Source organism: Convolutriloba macropyga, chromosome 8 (genome assembly GCF_964194025.1).
Source record: "Convolutriloba macropyga chromosome 8, txConMacr16.3, whole genome shotgun sequence".
NCBI lineage: Eukaryota > Metazoa > Xenacoelomorpha > Acoela > Convolutidae > Convolutriloba > Convolutriloba macropyga.
Window position 1 is genome coordinate 50,398,044 of NC_134475.1, and position 18,935 is coordinate 50,416,978.

Consider the following 18,935-nt stretch of genomic DNA (forward strand, 5'->3'; position numbering starts at 1 on the left):
AGATTGGTTAGATAAATTGCTCGTTTTTCAATCTGCACAAATTTGTAATATCAATGGATTTAAAAATCGTCGACAATTTTGAAAAAACTATCAAAACACTGTCACTTGGCGGTGTAATATGAATATACAACAAGTTATAATGAACAAGACATGGATCTGTTTTTTGTACCCCGTGAACAAATTTGAGCTTATGTGAACAAACTAATAACCGTTTTTGCATTGAGCGTCTGCTTCTACTGCCTAATAAGAAGTGGCATTAGACACTAATTAGAATTGAATATAATAGACATGTATATTGTATGACTTCAAGATGGGTTCGTTCTACTGGGGACAATAAACAGTTCCGCTAAGTTCATGAGTTGGGCGTGTTGACAGGTGCTCGCTGCCAGGGGTTCTGGCTGGCAGAAGAAGGCTGCTTTGCACCGCCACCCAGGCTGGGAAAGTCCGACTGACTTTGGACATTTGGGGGCTTGACGGTCACTTCTGCTCTGGCTCTGATTGGAGGCAGGTAGGTAGCACCAGATGTTTCAGCGAGGGTTGGTTGTTTGTTGCGCAGAGCGCGTGGTATGTAGCGAGACTCACTCGGGGTTGAGGAGGACTCACTAGGATCAAGCTGCTTTTCGTTTGAGGCTACTGGGTTACTGTGCGCAGCTGATTGGCTTGGGGCTTCAAGTGTAGCAGGTTGGGAGTCACCTACAATACAAAAAATTTCATCTACACGCTTTGATAAAAACAATTGCTACAAACACAACCGACTAGCGTGGGACGAATTGCTCTCAGACGATAGACAGGTGGGTGTCAGATGCAGCCTGCTTCATATTATAATTTCATTTAACGGCTTATGATGTTATAAGAGTTTATTATAGTCCACTAGTAAGATAAAGCGAAAAATTAAAAGTTCGCCCACATTTGATTAGACTTTTAGGAAACTGGTACCTATTTAGTTCAACTGCTCAAACTCTTAATGAGAGAAATTTAGATCACGCGACAATCAAAAGTCAAGCCTAAAAGAGTCACTCGAGAGTCAGGACAATTAAATCAGTCAGACGAATAAACGACCAGGAGCCAAATTATTGTTACTCAATAAGGAAGATCCGCATGGTTCTTACTACACATCCGATAATCGCCCTAATTGACATCAGTTGGCATAAATAACCTACGCAACTTTCACTATCTAATTCTTCCACCAATCACTTCCTGCTTAAATTCAGCCAAACAAACTGAAAAACGCGGTTAGCCAATTTTCCTCTTCAAGTAGCGAACATCCAACACCTCTAATAACATTTTTTAATTAATTGTTTTTTTCCATAAATTATTTTTAAAGTGATTTTGATTGATTTCGTAGTTAGAAATACTCCTGTTTCTTAATGACAGGACACAAGGACTAGTATATTAGCAAAAAGCACTAGACTAAATAGAACAAAGTTAAAATATCGGTCACCTAAAATTGCACTCTATGGAATTATGCCATTTCTACCTTTGATTTCGTTCCATATTGACTGTGATCATTATAGATTTCCTCTCTGGGCAACTGCTGTTTACAACCCAGGCACTTTGAGCAGAATGGGCGAAAAATGAAACCTGAGAAGCCAAAGAGATTTCACGCGAAATGTTGAACAGCTCTGAACTAAGTAAAGCGAACCAAAATGTTGGACAAAGTAGAAAAACATAACAAGAATAACATTGCCGGAAAAAATAATCTTTCAAATAGCTAACTGCGCCTGGTAGAACACATGAGGGCAGAGAAAATGACAATATTAGGTCAAATAACAACAAACTGGCAAAAATTAAATTACATAATTCAACAAAATTCAACTTTTCCATTTAGTTGGTTCAAGAACACATATTTTTTATCACGCAATCGAGACTATATAATTGCTCAAAAAGATTAAACTAGAGCTCAAAAATATCTAATCATGAAATGAAGAGAAAACATACCCGGAAGATTGCCAAAATAGCCGCTGTTGACTCCCATAACCAGGATTGGGATTTAAATAAGAGAAAAAACAACAAAAAATGATTTTTTTACACAAACAATTTCAAAGTGCGAGCTATTTTGATGTCATTTTGAAGCTGAACATACTCCTGTTTTGTAGTGAGACAACACAGAGGCTAGTATCGAGACCAATAAGCATTCGAGATGTTAACTAAAAACAAAGTTAACAATTCTGATTTCGCTTTTTGATAATGACTGTTCATTTTGGATTGCTTTGATGAGCAACTGCTGTCTAAAAACACTTGAGAATGAGAGAAGAGTGCAACTAGCCTAGAGAAGTCAAAAAAGATTTCACTCAAAAAGTTGAACAAGCTGTGAACTAAAGTAAAGCAAAACAATTTCAGTACGACAGAGTAAAAAAAATTATGAGCGCTATAATAGCCGGCTGAGAAGCTGAGCGCGGCTATTAAAAACTAGCAAATTGAGAAATATAACATTTCTAAGTTTATTAAAAAACTGCTTTGTACAAATAAAATTTAATTTAATTTTGTTGAACTTCACTTCAGTGACCAATCAAGCGCTACTCTTGACCCCACTCGCTTTCGTTGATCTGAAAGAGTAAGAGCAAATAAGAAAATTTGACAACTTCCTGATTTTTTATACGTGCCAACACGTGTTATAATTTGGTAAACACTACTAAACAACCAATATGATGAATTCACCTTCTAAGTTGGAGTACGTACCTAATGCCAGAACTCAATAAGAAGCTTATAATACCAGCTAGCAGTACACTACGAAAATTATACCCAGTCTTTAAATTATAATAAGCCTTTAAGCATTCGGTCTTTAAGCGTTTAAGCGTTCGATGTACTTTCTTCAACTACCGCAAAAATTCAGCACGTAAAAGATTGGTTAGATAAATTGCTCGTTTTTCAATCTGCACAAATTTGTAATATCAATGGATTTAAAAATCGTCGACAATTTTGAAAAAACTATCAAAACACTGTCACTTGGCGGTGTAATATGAATATACAACAAGTTATAATGAACAAGACATGGATCTGTTTTTTGTACCCCGTGAACAAATTTGAGCTTATGTGAACAAACTAATACCCGTTTTTGCATTTTGAGTGTCTGCTTCTACTGCCTAATAAAAAGTGGCATTAGACACTAATTAAGAATTGAATATAATAGACATGTATATTATCACTTCAAGATGGGTTCGTTCTACTGGGGACAGTAAACAGTTCCGCTAAGTTCATGAGTTGGGCGTGTTGACAGGTGCTCGCTGCCAGGGGTTCTGGCTGGCAGAAGAAGGCTGCTTTGCACCACCACCCAGGCTGGGAAAGTCCGACTGACTTTGGACATTTGGGGGCTTGACGGTCACTTCTGCTCTGGCTCTGATTGGAGGCAGGTAGGTAGCACCAGATGTTTCAGCGAGGGTTGGTTGTTTGTTGCGCAGAGCGCGTGGTATGTAGCGAGCCTCACTCGGGGTTGAGGATGACTCACTAGGATCAGGCTGCTTTTCGTTTGAGGCTACTGGATTACTGTGCGCAGCTGATTGGCTTAGGGCTTCAAGTGTAGCAGGTTGGGAGTCACCTAAAATACAAAAATTTTTATCTATACGCTTTGATAAAAACAATTGCTATAAACACAACGACTAGCGTCGGACGAATTGCTCTCAGACGATAGACAGGTGGGTGTCAGATGCAGCCTGCTTCATATTATAATTTCACTTAACGGCTTATGATGTTATAAGAGTTAGTTATAGTCCACTAGTAAGATAAAGCGAAAAATGAAACGTTCGCCCACATTTGATTAGACTTTTAGGAAACTGGTACCTATTTAGTTCAACTGCTCAAACTCTTAATGAGAGAAATTTAGATCACGCGACAATCAAAAAGTCAAGCCTAAAAAGTCACTCGAAAGTCAGGACAATTAAATCAGTCAGACGAATAAACGACCAGGAGCCAAGTTATTGCTACTCAATAAGGAAGATCCGCATGGTTCTTACTATACATCCGATAATCGCCCTAATTGACATCAGTTGGCATAAATAACCTACGCAACTTTCACTATCTAATTCTTCCACCAATCACTTCCTGCTTAAATTCAGCCAAACAAACTGAAAAACGCGGTTAGCCAATTTTCCTCTTCAAGTAGCGAACATCCAACACCTCTAATACCATTTTTTAATTAATTGTTTTTTTCCATAAATTATTTTTAAAGTGATTTTGATTGATTTCGTAGTTAGAAATACTCCTGTTTCTTAATGACAGGACACAAGGACTAGTATATTAGCAAAAAGCACTAGACTAAATAGAACAAAGTTAAAATATCGGTCACCTAAAATTGCACTCTATGGAATTATGCCATTTCTACCTTATTTCGTTCCATATTGACTGTGATCATTATAGATTTCCTCTCTGGGCAACTGCTGTTTACAACCCAGGCACTTTGAGCAGAATGGGCGAAAAATGAAACCTGAGAAGCCAAAGAGATTTCACGCGAAATGTTGAACAGCTCTGAACTAAGTAAAGCGAACCAAAATGTTGGACAAAGTAGAAAAACATAACAAGAATAACATTGCCGGAAAAAATAATCTTTCAAATAGCTAACTGCGCCTGGTAGAACACATGAGGGCAGAGAAAATGACAATATTAGGTCAAATAACAACAAACTGGCAAAAATTAAATTACATAATTCAACAAAATTCAACTTTTCCATTTAGTTGGTTCAAGAACACATATTTTTTATCACGCAATCGAGACTATATAATTGCTCAAAAAGATTAAAATAGAGCTCAAAAATACCTAATCATGAAATGAAGAGAAAACATACCCGGAAGATTGCCAAAATAGCCGCTGTTGACTCCCATAACCAGGATTGGGATTTAAATAAGAGAAAAAACAACAAAAAATGATTTTTTTACACAAACAATTTCAAAGTGCGAGCTATTTTGATGTCATTTTGAAGCTGAACATACTCCTGTTTTGTAGTGAGACAACACAGAGGCTAGTATCGAGACCAATAAGCATTCGAGATGTTAACTAAAAACAAAGTTAACAATTCTGATTTCGCTTTTTGATAATGACAGTTCATTTTGGATTGCTTTGATGAGCAACTGCTGTCTAAAAACACTTGAGAATGAGAGAAGAGTGCAACTAGCCTAGAGAAGTCAAAAAAGATTTCACTCAAAAAGTTGAACAAGCTGTGAACTAAAGTAAAGCAAAAAAATTTCAGTACGACAGAGTAAAAAAAATTATGAGCGCTATAATAGCCGGCTGAGAAGCTGAGCGCGGCTATTAAAAACTAGCAAATTGAGAAATATAACATTTCTGAGTTTATTAAAAAACTGCTTTGTACAAATAAAATTTAATTTAATTTTGTTGAACTTCACTTCAGTGACCAATCAAGCGCTACTCTTGACCCCACTCGCTTTCGTTGATCTGAAAGAGTAAGAGCAAATAAGAAAATTTGACAACTTCCTGATTTTTTATACGTGCCAACACGTGTTATAATTTGGTAAACACTAATTTGGTAAACACTACTGAACAACCAATATGATGAATTCACCTTCTAAGTTGGAGTACCTAATGCCAGAACTCAATAAGAAGCTTATAATACCAGCTAGCAGTACACTACGAAAATTATACCCAGTCTTTAAATTATAATAAGCCTTTAAGCATTCGGTCTTAGCCCACGGGATTTATTGGTTTTATCCCATTTCCTTCGATTTCGCTCTTTGACCTTGAAAGCATTCACGTAATATTGCTGAATGAAACCTAAATTCCATTCAGTTGAAACAGTGAGTCAGATAAGTCGAGCGCTAAGGAAGTCGTGACTTAGGTAAATCATAAACGTGATCAAATGGTGAAACAAATTTTTAAAGAGGAGAGCGGTTAGATAATAGCACTTGAGAGGCGGACGGCGGCTATTAAAAAAGTAACTTAGCCTAGATATTGCCAGAATCGCCACGAAATACTTGCGTGCCTTATAAAAAGACTTGTTAAAATTCAATCGGCAGACGTCTTTTATATTAGGCATCGTTATTGGACGTACCAATTTTTGTGACCTTAAACTATTTCAAATTAAACGCAAATTTCAAATAGCACAAATCAATTTGTTGAGTTAGGTAAGTCAAGTATGATTAAAATCTAATCACGAAAATTATCAAAAGGCTTTCGCTAAGAAGTGTAGAGAGAGTCAGAAATGACGTCATGCGCGTAAATGCTGTTTGTTAGAGGAGGAAATCAACCGATTTGACTTCGACTTTACTGTGTAAAAAATGTTTAGAAGAGCAACAAAAAACAAGGTACACAGCAATATAGCCACGCTCAGCTTACAGCTTTGCATCAATAATAAATATCCGCAAGACAGTAGAAAAATTTTCAAATCAGTGTCAAATCTCGTTAAATTGCCAAAAGGATTAAGAAGCTTCGAAAAGCTATCAAAAGAACCTGATTATTGCATTAGTTGTCAACTGTTTTCAAGCTGTTTTTTTTTTAAAAAAACTTTTCTGCTTGCTCACTTACGAAAAAAGTAAACCACCACGCCTCTTTGAGTCCTAAAAATAGGGTCAGAATAATAGCCTAGCCTGTTGAGATGACGGCGGCTATTAATCAGAAAACTAATCATGTCAGATCTCTAAAATGATGATGATCAAAGACACCCAAACCATTTCATCATTTAAACGGCTGACCTGTTTGTCTTTCACATGAAGCTGTGTTAGCGATCAGCCCAGCCTAGCAGAAACTGATATCCGGGCCAAGCAGTTGAACAACTCCTTGAGCGATCGATCAATTTTTTCGACAATCTTTGACTGAATGAATCTTAACCTCGCAAATCAAAGTACACGTTTGCCTCGGTCAACTTGCTACGCATATAATGCAAACTTTTGAATAGGGTTGCATATTGATCAGCTGCCGAGTTAGTATTGAATTAAAATATGATGCCTACCTGCACTCTCGGTCTGGTTTGATATCATGTTCCAGGGACCCTGCTTTTCTTTCCCATCTGTTGAGCTCTCTTCGGCAATTGTGTGCATGTTGTCAGAGGGACTAGTTGTCAAATTTGAGTTGCCGACTCCACCTTCATGATTGTCAGCTGCTACAACAACATCATCATCACATACAATTAATCAATTCTCGTTACATCAAATCAACCCAAAGTTACATAGTTTACGGTGGAATTGCATATCACCGCCCAATTAACCAAAAAAATTTTAACAAGACCATTTTTGCACCGGTTTTGTTACCACTGTTTAGCAGTCAGCTTGCCTAACAGCGTGTGATCATGGTGAATGCGGGATCGGAACTTTTGATATGACCGACTCATATTATCGAGGCGAACATTTATCAAGATTACAGGGAAAGGGGTGTTACGCATTGTGATCATTTGAGGTTCAGAAGCAGTGAAAGGGCTCTTTTGATGAGTTGAACTGAACTAAAGACAGGGAATTGTTGCCACAAATTATTGTTAGCTAAATCTGTACAATCCAAGCAAAAAACTTTAAACTGATTTGGAGTGGTAGAGTAGTTATCAACAACGTCATCGAATTACCTTTTGGAGGACACGTTTCTGTTGAATTTAACATCATTTTTCTCAAATATATTTATTCCTCGAAACAGTCATTATGGAATGCGTTTCATTAGAATAGATAGTATCCAGCGTTCACTTTGATAGCTTAATACATTGAGTCCCGGGGTTCAGCGTTCCTTTTCTTCTGTTTTTGCTCATTTGACCTTGGTCGTATTCCCTTCGCAATTGATTTTCTTACTACTCGTTACGTAGTTCATTGAGCAAGAATTTCAATCCATTAAATTGAAATTGAATGAGGTAGCTCAGAAGTCAAAACATAGCCAGCAGATTGCAGGAAAAAAAGCCGCCGTTGACGAGCTTGATGCACATCGGGATTGAAACAGAAAAAGAAAAGATAAATTGACCGAATTTTTTTCTGTTTCCTTTTCAGTGTCAAAAGGTTTCTAATTTGGCGTGCAGTTTTAGTTGGATTTTAAAACTATACTTAATTCAGCTTCTAAATTGAAAGCTAATAAGCTTAATGCCAAAATCAGCTAGCAAACACTCTAATGACCTTTAATGACATAATTCTCAATGACTTAATGACCGGGTTTCATCGGTTTATATCCTGTCTCTTTTGACTTGACAGTGTTCACCACATTGCGTAATTGAATGTGTGAAAGAATTTAAAATCCATTTAGTTTGAACAGTGAGTGACGTAAGTAAGAAGTCAAACGTGAAAATCGTGACTTCTGTAAAACGAAAAAACGTGATCAAAAGCTAAAGCGAATTTTAAAACATAGCCGGATGAATTCCGGAAACGACTCGAAGGAAAAACCTAACGCCCCTAACTAACATATAGCTTATTCTACTGGGAGACCACAATAACTAACATAATGCTTATCTTACTGAATAACACAACCACTTTCAAACAAGAAAAAGAAAAAGAACAATGAAGAAGTATCTGACCAGCAAAGACGATACAGCATGTAACAAAAACTTCACACTGAGTTGCAAGTTTAAAAAAACTTTTGGCGAAAGCCCCTGCAATACGTTTAGTTTTATTTCGGTAAACCACTGCAAACTGAGAGAAAAACCCAAAACAAAATTTTCAAATAGAGAAAACGGAGGTAAGAGAAAAGAAATGAAGAACAAAACTAAAAAAATTTTCTGTAAAATTGCAACAAAATTTATACACAAATCATCGATCAACTGCCATTATGCGGAATACAAATCATTATTTTAAAAAATATTTTACACTACTTCTGTTCAAGCGTCCACCAATCCAAAACATTGTCGAGTTAAAGTAAAAACGAAGAACGAAAAAAAAAGCTAAGAAAATTGTAATATCTTTCAATGAAAAGTGCACCCAATAAATTCTGACAACACCTCCCGAAAAGTTCCTATAAAAAGCTAGAACGCCAAAAAGTAGCAAAAAGCACACACAAAAAGCAAGAAGATTTCAGCAAAAATAAACAAGAAACACGAAAATTCGCAGAAATCTTCCTAAAAATTACTTAGGAAAATATCGTTACCAAAATGACTCAAAACTAAATTAAAAAACCATCAAAATGCATCAAAAGACAACTTTTTTGGATTATAGGCATCCCCATATAATAAAAAAAAACTTGAACACAAAGTTTATTCAAAAAGAACATGAAACAAAATCTTTTAAATTATGCGTTTGTTGATTTCACAAGAGCACATAGAACCGCAAAACTTTCATTGGAGCGAATAGACTATTCAAAAGCTTCCAAAAACAATAGGCAAGTAAAACAGGCTAAGAAACTTTTCAAAGATAAGAAAACAAAAAAAAAGCAAAAAATAAAAAATCATTAAACATTTCTCAGTTTATCGTCATTTTTCTTAACAAAAAAATGTTTGATACCAATAAAACTGTAATCACTTGGTATCTAAAAACTCCATAACTAATATGCTTCTATTCAAAGCCTATATAAAGCAGTATAACAAAATGCAAAAAAAAATGCTAAAATTCGCCTAAAATTCAGCAAAAAAGCTGAAAAACCTGCAAAATGGAGCAAAATTCGCATTAATGACCGGAAACCTACAAACCACTATGAAAACAAACCTAAAAATACAACACGACACTCAAACTTCTAAACCACAAACCAAAAAAAAATTTAAAAAGCCGCACTGTACACAAAATTTCGACGGCTAAGAGAAAATTTTTCACACAATTTCTCGCTCTCTTGAAAACAGAGGAATGAACAAAAAACCACTCCCTTTTCGCTCTAATCTTCAATTTCGTTCAGCACCCAAACCACTCCAAAATTTTTCCCGCGTTTCATTTCCTGCTTCAAAATTCACTCCAACTCAAGTGATTTAAAAAAAGTTCTTCTCCAATACTCTTCCGAGTCATAATAAAAGGGGAGCCGCTAAATAAGAGCCGTTGAGAGGCCAACAGCGGCTATTAAACATCGCGAATTAGACATAGCTCACTATAAACGGGCCGCTGCAGAGTTCACTCGAGCCAAAATAGTTTCAGGATCTTTTCCATTTGTGCCCCCAACCCAGTACATAATGCACCCCAGTTACGGAGCATGTTTCATTACACAGTAAATCAATGTTAAAATATGACACGTGCGTTTGGGGAGTGCAAATAATATTCACCCACTAAACTCGGGGATAGATCACTTTTTTATATTCCAGACCTAAAATGCCCAAGAAACTGAACACGTTTGTATCAAGATGGCTCGCGCGAGTCTGTGCGTAGCACAGAATGTCCCAACATACCTCTCAAGCTTTCAATAACTTCGAAATTATGACTGTCCTTTAATTATGAATGTCTTCTTTCCAGGTATACAAAAACTCTTCACCACAATCTGATAAACGTAGTACAAATTGAAACACACAGACACGGAAAAACCAACACATACCACCTTACACAAAAAACACTTTAAACTTAACACACAAAAAACTTTAAGAAATTTGAAAATTGGTCAACACTCAAGGTTCGTTACTGTTAATTAAGGTCTTCTGCAAAAAAAATACAAGTCGACTCTTTGAGGCAATTTCATAGGTAAATTTAATTTTGACACAAGTTTGAAATAACTTTTAAAGTTTTCGAAAAATTTCGATATTTTCAATTTTGATATTTCATGTGCATAATAAAAAAAATTATTTTTCAGATGTGTCCTCATTAAGATTTGAAAACAAACAATTAGAGTTTTGGGCTTACTTAAAGCCGCAATGGGTAAGCAAACATCAAGCAACTTTTTCTAGTTTGTTATGATTCCTGACAATTTTTGCAATCTGCCTCTACTTGTATCTAGCATTTAAAGGAAACCGCTCTCTCAGACCAGCTCTATCTCTCTCTCTCTATTACAAACATATAAAAGAAACATTACAAGCAGGCACACATATACATACAACCACAAGTGTGACCACTCCAATTTGTAGCACATATTAAACAATTTTTCATAATTTTCATGATTTTGTCATGACTTTTTGCGAAGCACCTACTTGTACCTAACAATTAAAGGGAAAACGATACTGACCAGCCCTCTCTCTCTCTCTCACACACACACACACACACACACATACTCGCCACAGACATTACGCACGTGCATAGGTACACATTCCCGACAGTTTTTGCATTCTGCCTCTCTATTTGCGACAAACATAAAGGAACAAACTCGATAACACTAACTCTCTTTCATCTCTCTCTCATACACACGCATACCAAACACATTTCATATACGCACGTACTCCCAAACAAGCCCACACACACAATACAAACCTCGCCACAATAAAGATTTTATTGGCCTCCGATCTTTACTCAAGGACGATCACAATTCAATTAGGTCTTGACTTTTTCCTAGAAAAATAGGTTCGGAATTCTTGAGGTAATTGAATCGATAACCGGTTCGAAAATTGACACTCAATTTGAAATGAAACTCTTCGCAATCAGTTCTTCAAAAATTTAGTATTTCTTAAAAATCAGTTTGCAGGTGGGTTACCAGCTAACTTCAACTTATGGAACACATTTTTGTTTTTAAAGATAATTAAAAGCGTAATTTGTTACAAATATTAAGTAATTTTGCTATTTTCAAGTGAGTTTTTGCACTCTGAATCCAATTGTCTACGTGTAAAGAAACGTCGAGATCTGTTTTCAAAGGCTCTCCATAATTGCCGTTGAGGAACAATGTTTATCAGCTGAATTTAAATTTTGGCGTTTTACTATTTAAGTACGAGTATTTTTAAAGAAATATAAACCGATAAATGTTGCAAGAATTGCTCTCGAACGACAGGCGAGGCAACTTAATTCAGGCGCTGTAGCCTAGATCAATTTTTCTTTATGGGTGCAAAAATCCTCTCCCACCGGAAATCGAACCACTGATCACCCGATCCACAACCACACGCATTATCCGCTGAGCTACGATTCACTTAAATCTGCTATGCTGCAACCGATTTTATATTATCAACATGCTTTACCTCGGAGCAGTAGAGATCACTCAAAAATGAAGAACGAAAGCGTGAAAAAGTCACTTGAGAAGTCAAAGAATGTTCTTGAAGAAAAGCGCAAAATTGTCAAGCAAAAAAATTTGCATAAAAAAGACACAAACTTTTACAATAATTGCTATGAGCTTCGTTCAAGAGCAATTAAAAAGGAACTTTAAATTCCTTTTACGTGACCTGAAAAAAAAGGATTACTTTTTCATCTTCCAAAAAAAAAAATTCTTCATGAGGAGTTCCACAGCCAAAAAAAAAATTGACTTTTCACTTTACAACAACTCCCAAAGACTGGAAAAATCAGTTCGATGAGCAATTTCATAAACCACAGAAATGAAAACAATTTTTTTTCAAAACAAATAAAAATTTGTATTATATTTTTCAACCTGGCGATACATAAACTCTTTAACTAGCAAATTTGTCTGTAGTTTATCATTTGAGAGATGATTATTTCGAACAATCTAATCTGACAAAAAAAGAATATGAAAAAGTAAACAAAGATTTCCATCTTAACTTTACATTTGATTTTGATTAAATGTTCATTTCATGAAACGGCTGTTTACGTCTCTAAGCTTTTGAAAATCTGGAATTGTTTAGTTTTTTTGAAAAAAGAACTATTCTCAAAATCATAAAAGAAATTAGAAAAGAACACATCTCTCTCTTTTTCGTTTTTCTTCTAAAGTTTGACATCTGCTATTTTGAGACCTCAAAATTGGCTGAAGGCATCGATTTCCCCTAACAATTTTTTCCATCAGAGGAGGAACGGTTCGAACAAAATTTTGTAACCAGCAGAAAACAGAGGGTTAAAAATTTTGTGATAAACCAAAATTGTTCACTGCCGATTCCCAGGGAGCGATGTTAATTCGCTTCCCAGGAAACTAAATCCTGAGGGCTACAAAATGATGTTTTTCCTCTACGGTGCGCAAGCCCAAAATGAAAAATAGACTGAAGAAAAAAGCCAGCCTCGCATTTAAATTCCTCCATATTGAAAATGTTGGAGCAATTAAGAAGCAATCACAGCACTACTGATACCCATTATACAAAATGTTAACAATTTTTCTTAAGTCATACAAAAGAAGGACTGACATCACAGTTTCTTTTTTATACCTCCAAAAATAATAACTTTTGAACAGTGAGCATAACAATTTAAAATGCCACATTTTTAGAGTGGATAAATTTGTGGTTAAAAGGTTCTTAAAGAAAAATTTGTGATAAAACTAAATAGTCTTTGAAATTTTCGTCAAATAGTTCATATTGTTAGTTTTTTTTAGTATTCAAGCTCTGAAGAATTACTGGTTACAAATCTCAACTCAACCTAACTTATTTCACTACAAGTTACCCAGTGAGAAGCTTCCTTTTCATTACACTCCTTCGAAAATTAAGGGTCCCCCTTCAAATTTTTGGAAAACTTTATATAACTCAAAGTTTTTATTGTTTCCTCTATAGTGCGTAAACAAAAAGTGAAAAGTTGACTAAAGCAAAAAAAGCCAGCCTCGCATATATATACCTCCCCTTTTTAAAGTTTCGGAAAAATAGGCAAGCAAAAAGCACAACTGATACCTATTATATAGAACGGTTAGCAATTTTTCTTAGATCATACAAAACAAGGATTGACATCAGTTTATTTTTTATAACTCGGAAACTAAAAACCAACTTTTGAGCAGTGAGCATAACAATTTGTAGAGCCACTTAGAGTGGATAAAATTTTTGGATCTATTGTGTAAAAACTCAAATAATCTGCTAAAGGTCAAAAATCTTATTTTTGAATTTCTCAACCTGTAAACGGCAAAATCAGCTGTTAAACATAAGTTCTTATACTCACACAGAAACAAACGGATCATTGCTGATTTTTTAAACCATCATTTAGATTCTATTGGTAGCTTAAAAATACTGGGGGCTGCAGAGATCACAAAGCGCTCCCATCTTGCCATAAAGAGACGTCATTCCACTTCATTTCCGGACCCGTAACAACAATGAGTCCACTTATTTTTTTTTAATTGATTGTATACGAAAAAGTTCGTTCAAGAGCAATTAAAAAGGAAGTTTAAATTCATTTTACGTGACCTGAAAAGAAAAGGATTACTTTTTCATCTTCCAAAAAAACTTCTTCATATGAGGAGTTCCACAGCAAAAAAAAACGATTTGACTTTTCACTTTACAACAACTCCCAAAGACTGGAAAAGATCAGTTCGAAGAGCATTTTCATAATACACAGAAGTAAAACAAATAAAAATTTGTATTATATTTTTCAACCTGGCGATACATAAACTCTTCAACTATCAAATTTGTCTGTACTTTATCATTCTAGAGATGATTATTTCGAACAATCTAATCTGACATAATGAACGTGAAAAAGTAAACAAAGATTTCCATCTTAACTTTACATTTGATTTTGATTAAATGTTCATTTCAAGAAACGGCTTTTAACGTCTCTAAACTTTTGAAAATCTGGAAATGTTTAGTTTTTTTGAAAAAAAGAACTATTCTCAAAATCATAAAATAAATTAGAAAAGAACGCATCTCTCTTTTTAGTTTTTCTTCTAAAGTTTGACATCTGCTATTTTGAGACCTCAAAATTGGCTGAAGGCTTCGATTTCTCCTAACAATTTTTTCGATCAGAGGAAGAACGGTTCGAACAAAATTTTGTAACCAGCAGAAAACAGAGGGTTAAAAATTTTGTGATAAACCTAAATTGTTCTATTTTTGCAATTTTTGTTCAAATTGTCACTCTTTTCACTATTCAAACTCTGAAGAAATAATGTTTACGTATTTCCATTTAGCTTAACTAATTTCACTAAAAATTTTTCACAGTCTAAATAATCACTGGTTAGAAATCATAATTCAACCTATCTAATTTCACTGCCGATTCCCAGGGAGCGATGTTTTAATTCGCTTCCCAGGAAACTAAATCCTGAGGGCTACAAAATGATGTTTTTCCTCTATGGTGCGCCGGCCCAAAACGAAAAATACACTGAAAAAAAAGCCAGCCTCGCATTTAAATTCCTCCATATTGAAAATGCTGGAGCAATTAGCAAGCAATCACAGCACTACTAATACCCATTATACAAAACGTTAACAATTTCTCTTAAGTCATACAAAAGAAGGACTGACAGTTTCTTTTTTATACCTCCGAAAATAATAACCAACTTTTGAGCAGTGAGCATAACAATTTAAAATGCCACTTTTTTAGAGCGGATAAATTTGTGGTTATAAGGTTCTTAAAGAAAAATTTGTGATAAAACAAAATAGTCTTTGAAATTTTCGTCAAATAGTTCATATTGTTAGTTTTTTTTAGTATTCAAGCTCTGAAGAATTACTGGTTACAAATCTCAATTCAACCTAACTTATTTGACTACAAGTTACCCAGGGAGATGCTTCCTTTTCATTACTCTCCTTCGAAATTTATGAGTCCCCCTTCAAATTTTTGGAAAACTTTATATAACTCAAAAATGGATCCTAAGGTCTATAAAACTGTGTTTTTCTTGTTTCCTCTATAGTGCGCGTAAACAAAAAGTGAAAAGTTGACTAAAGCAAAAAAAGCCAGCCTCGCATATATATATATATATATATATATATATATATATATATATATATATACCTCCCATTTTTAAAGTTTCCGAAAAATAAGCAAGCAATAAGCACAACTGATAACCATTATATAGAACGGTTAGCAATTTTTCTTAGATCATACAAAACAAGGATTGACATCAGTTTATTTTTTATAACTCGGAAATTAAAAACCAACTTTTGAGCAGTGAGCATAACAATTTGAAGAGCCACTTAGAGTGGATCAAATTTTTGGATCTATTGTGTTAAAACTCAAATAATCTGCTCAAATTCAAAAAGCTTATTTTTGGATTTCTCAACCTGTAAACTGCAAAATCAGCTGTTAATCATAAGTTCTTATACTCACACAGAAACAAACGGATCATTGCTGATTTTTTAAACCATCATTTAGATTCTATTGGTAGCTTAAAAATACTGGGGGCTGCATAGATCACAAAGCGCTCCCATCTTGCCGTAAAGAGACGTCATTCCACTTCATTTCCGGACCCGTAACAACAATGAGTCCACTTATTTTTTTTAATTGATTGTATACGAAAAAGTTCGTTCAAGAGCAATTAAAAAGGAAGTTTAAATCCATTTTACGTGACCTAAAAAGAAAAGGATTACTTTTTCATCTTCCAAAAAAAACTGTTCTTCGTATGAGGAGTTCCACAGCCAAAAAAAACGATTTGACTTTTCACTTTACAACAACTCCCAAAGACTGGAAAAGATCAGTTCTAAGAGCATTTTCATAATACACAGAAGTGTAAAATAATTTTTTTCTAAACAAACAAAAATTTGTATTATATTTTTCAACCTGGCGATACATAAACTCTTTAACTATCAAATTTGTCTGTATTTTATCATTCTAGAGATGATTATTTCGAACAATCTAATCTGACAAAATAATGAACGTGAAAAAGTAAACAAAGATTTCCATCTTAACTTTACATTTGATTTTGATTAAAAGTTCATTTCATGAAACGGCTTTTTACGTCTCTAAGCTTTTGAAAATCTGGAATTGTTTAGTTTTTTTGAAAAAAGAACTATTCTCAAAATCATAAAAGAAATTAGAAAAGAACACATCTCTCTTTTTAGTTTTTCTTCTAAAATTTGACATCTGCTATTTTGAGACCTCAAAATTGGCTGAAGGCTTTGATTTCTCCTAACAATTTTTTCGATCAGAGGAAGAACGGTTCGAACAAAAATTTGTAACCAGCAGAAAACAGAGGGTTAAAAATTTTGTGATAAACCAAAATTGTTCTTTTTTTGAAATTTTTGTTCAAATTGTCACTCTTTTCACTATTCAAACTCTGAAGAAATAATGGTTACGTATTTCCATTTAGCTTAACTAATTTCACTAAAAACTTTTCAAAGTCTAAATAATCACTGGTTACAAATCATAATTCAACCTATCTAATTTCACTGCCGATTCCCAGGGAGCGATGTTAATTCGCTTCCCAGGAAACTAAATCCTGAGGGCTACAAAATGATGTTTTTCCTCTACGGTGCGCAAGCCCAAAATGAAAAATACACTGAAGAAAAAAGCCAGCCTCGCATTTAAATTCCTCCATATTGAAAATGTTGGAGCAATTAAGAAGCAATCACAGCACTACTGATACCCATTATACAAATGTTAACAATTTTTCTTAAGTCATACAAAAGAAGGACTGACATCACAGTTTCTTTTTTATACCTCCAAAAATAATAACCAACTTTTGAACAGTGAGCATAACAATTTAAAATGCCACATTTTTAGAGTGGATAAATTTGTGGTTAAAAGGTTCTTAAAGAAAAATTTGTGATAAAACTAAATAGTCTTTGAAATTTTCGTCAAATAGTTCATATTGTTAGTTTTTTTTAGTATTCAAGCTCTGAAGAATTACTGGTTACAAATCTCAATTCAACCTAACTTATTTCACTACAAATTACCCAGGGAGATTTTTCCTTTTCATTACTTTCCTTCGAAATTTAAGAGTCCCCCTTCTCAAATTTTTGAAAAACTTTTTATATAACTCAAAAATGGATCGTAAGGTCTATCAAACGGTATTTTCTTGTTCGCTCTATAGTGCGTAATCAAAAAGTGAAAAGTTGATTGAAGCAAAAAAAGCCAGCCTCGCATATATACCTACCCTTTTGAAAGTTTCGGAAAAATTAGCAAGCAATAAGCACAACTGATACCCCTTATATAGAACGGTTAGCAATTTTTCTTAGATCATACAGAACAAGGATTGATATCAGTTTCTTTTTTATACCTCGGAAATTAAAAACCAACTTTTGAGCAGTGAGCATAACAATTTGTAGAGCCACTTAGAGTGGATAAAATTTTTGGATCTATTGTGTTAAAACTCAAATAATCTGCTAAAATTCAAAAAGCTTATTTTTGAATTTCTCAGCCTGTAAACGGCAAAATCAAATGTTAAACATAAGTTCTTATATTCACACAGAAACAAACGGATCATTGCTGATTTTTTAAACCATCATTTAGATTCTATTGGTAGCTTAAAAATACTGGGGGCTGCATAGATCCCAAAGCGCTCCCATCTTGCCATAAACAGACGTCATTCCACTTCATTTCCGGACCCGTAACAACAACGCGTCCACTTATTTTTTTTTAATTGATTGTATACGAAAAAGTTCGTTCAAGAGCAATTATTTATTTTTTTATTGATTTTATTGATTGTATACGAATTTATTTTTTTATTGATTGTATACGAAAGAATGATAGATGTAAAGAATGTTGCTCTCAGACAAGGTGGTTAGCTTTTCACCAAGCTGAAGCAAATTTTAGTAAAAAAACGCGCGTCCTTTCGCAAATAAGCGATGTGCTGTCAACTTTTTGAAAAACTAACAACTAACATTTTTTTAAAAAAAAAATCTTAACATTTCAAAGTAATTACTTAGTTCTTTTTAAGTTCTTCTTCAGCTCAACTTTAGGCTGTAAAAACGAAGCACATTAGATAATCATTTCTCTCAGTGATAAAGATTTGACTAACAATCGACCGTCATCATAACACTTTTGGATATATCATCCTGAATGACTCCCCACTCGTCGTGCTCTGCTGTGTCTGTTGTATTTTGAGAAGCATCGTTTCCTCCGTCAGCTTTATTTGATTTATTCTTCTTCCTGTCTCCACCCGCTCCTTTCTTCTTCTTAGCTTTCTTTTCAAAAAAGCTGTCCAAATCTGCACTGGTATCTGCCATTTTCAATTATCATCTGAAAAAAATTACACAAACTATCTGTGTTGAAAAAAACACTAAAAAGTAAATTAAGAAATAATGAACCATCAGAGGATTTAAGAAATCAAGTATATGCCCATAGCACCGTCAAACAGAAGGTAAACAAACACAATGGATTTATAGAGAAGATCATTGACCTAAGCTGAATCAAATAAAAACGAAGCACATCAGATAATCATTTCGCTCAGTGATAAAAATGTGATTAACAATCGACTATCTG

General features: G+C 34.5%; 1 protein-coding gene across 2 annotated transcripts; it reads right to left on the minus strand.

The window, feature by feature from the left end:
* Positions 1 to 280: 280 nt before the first annotated feature.
* On the minus strand, positions 281 to 18,688 carry LOC142344172 (uncharacterized). 2 transcript variants are annotated; one of them, XM_075395705.1, is made up of 3 exons: positions 18,472 to 18,688; positions 6,896 to 7,045; positions 281 to 693 (listed from the first exon to the last, which is right to left on the minus strand). In XM_075395705.1, the coding sequence occupies exons 1-3, from the start codon at positions 18,677 to 18,679 to the stop codon at positions 353 to 355; spliced, it is 699 nt and encodes a 232-aa protein (XP_075251820.1). In that variant the 5' UTR covers positions 18,680 to 18,688; the 3' UTR covers positions 281 to 352. The 2 variants fall into 2 exon arrangements, with proteins under 2 accessions (XP_075251820.1, XP_075251819.1); XM_075395704.1 differs by lacking the exon at positions 281 to 693 and adding an exon at positions 3,167 to 3,535.
* Between the last annotated feature and the right edge of the window lie 247 nt (positions 18,689 to 18,935).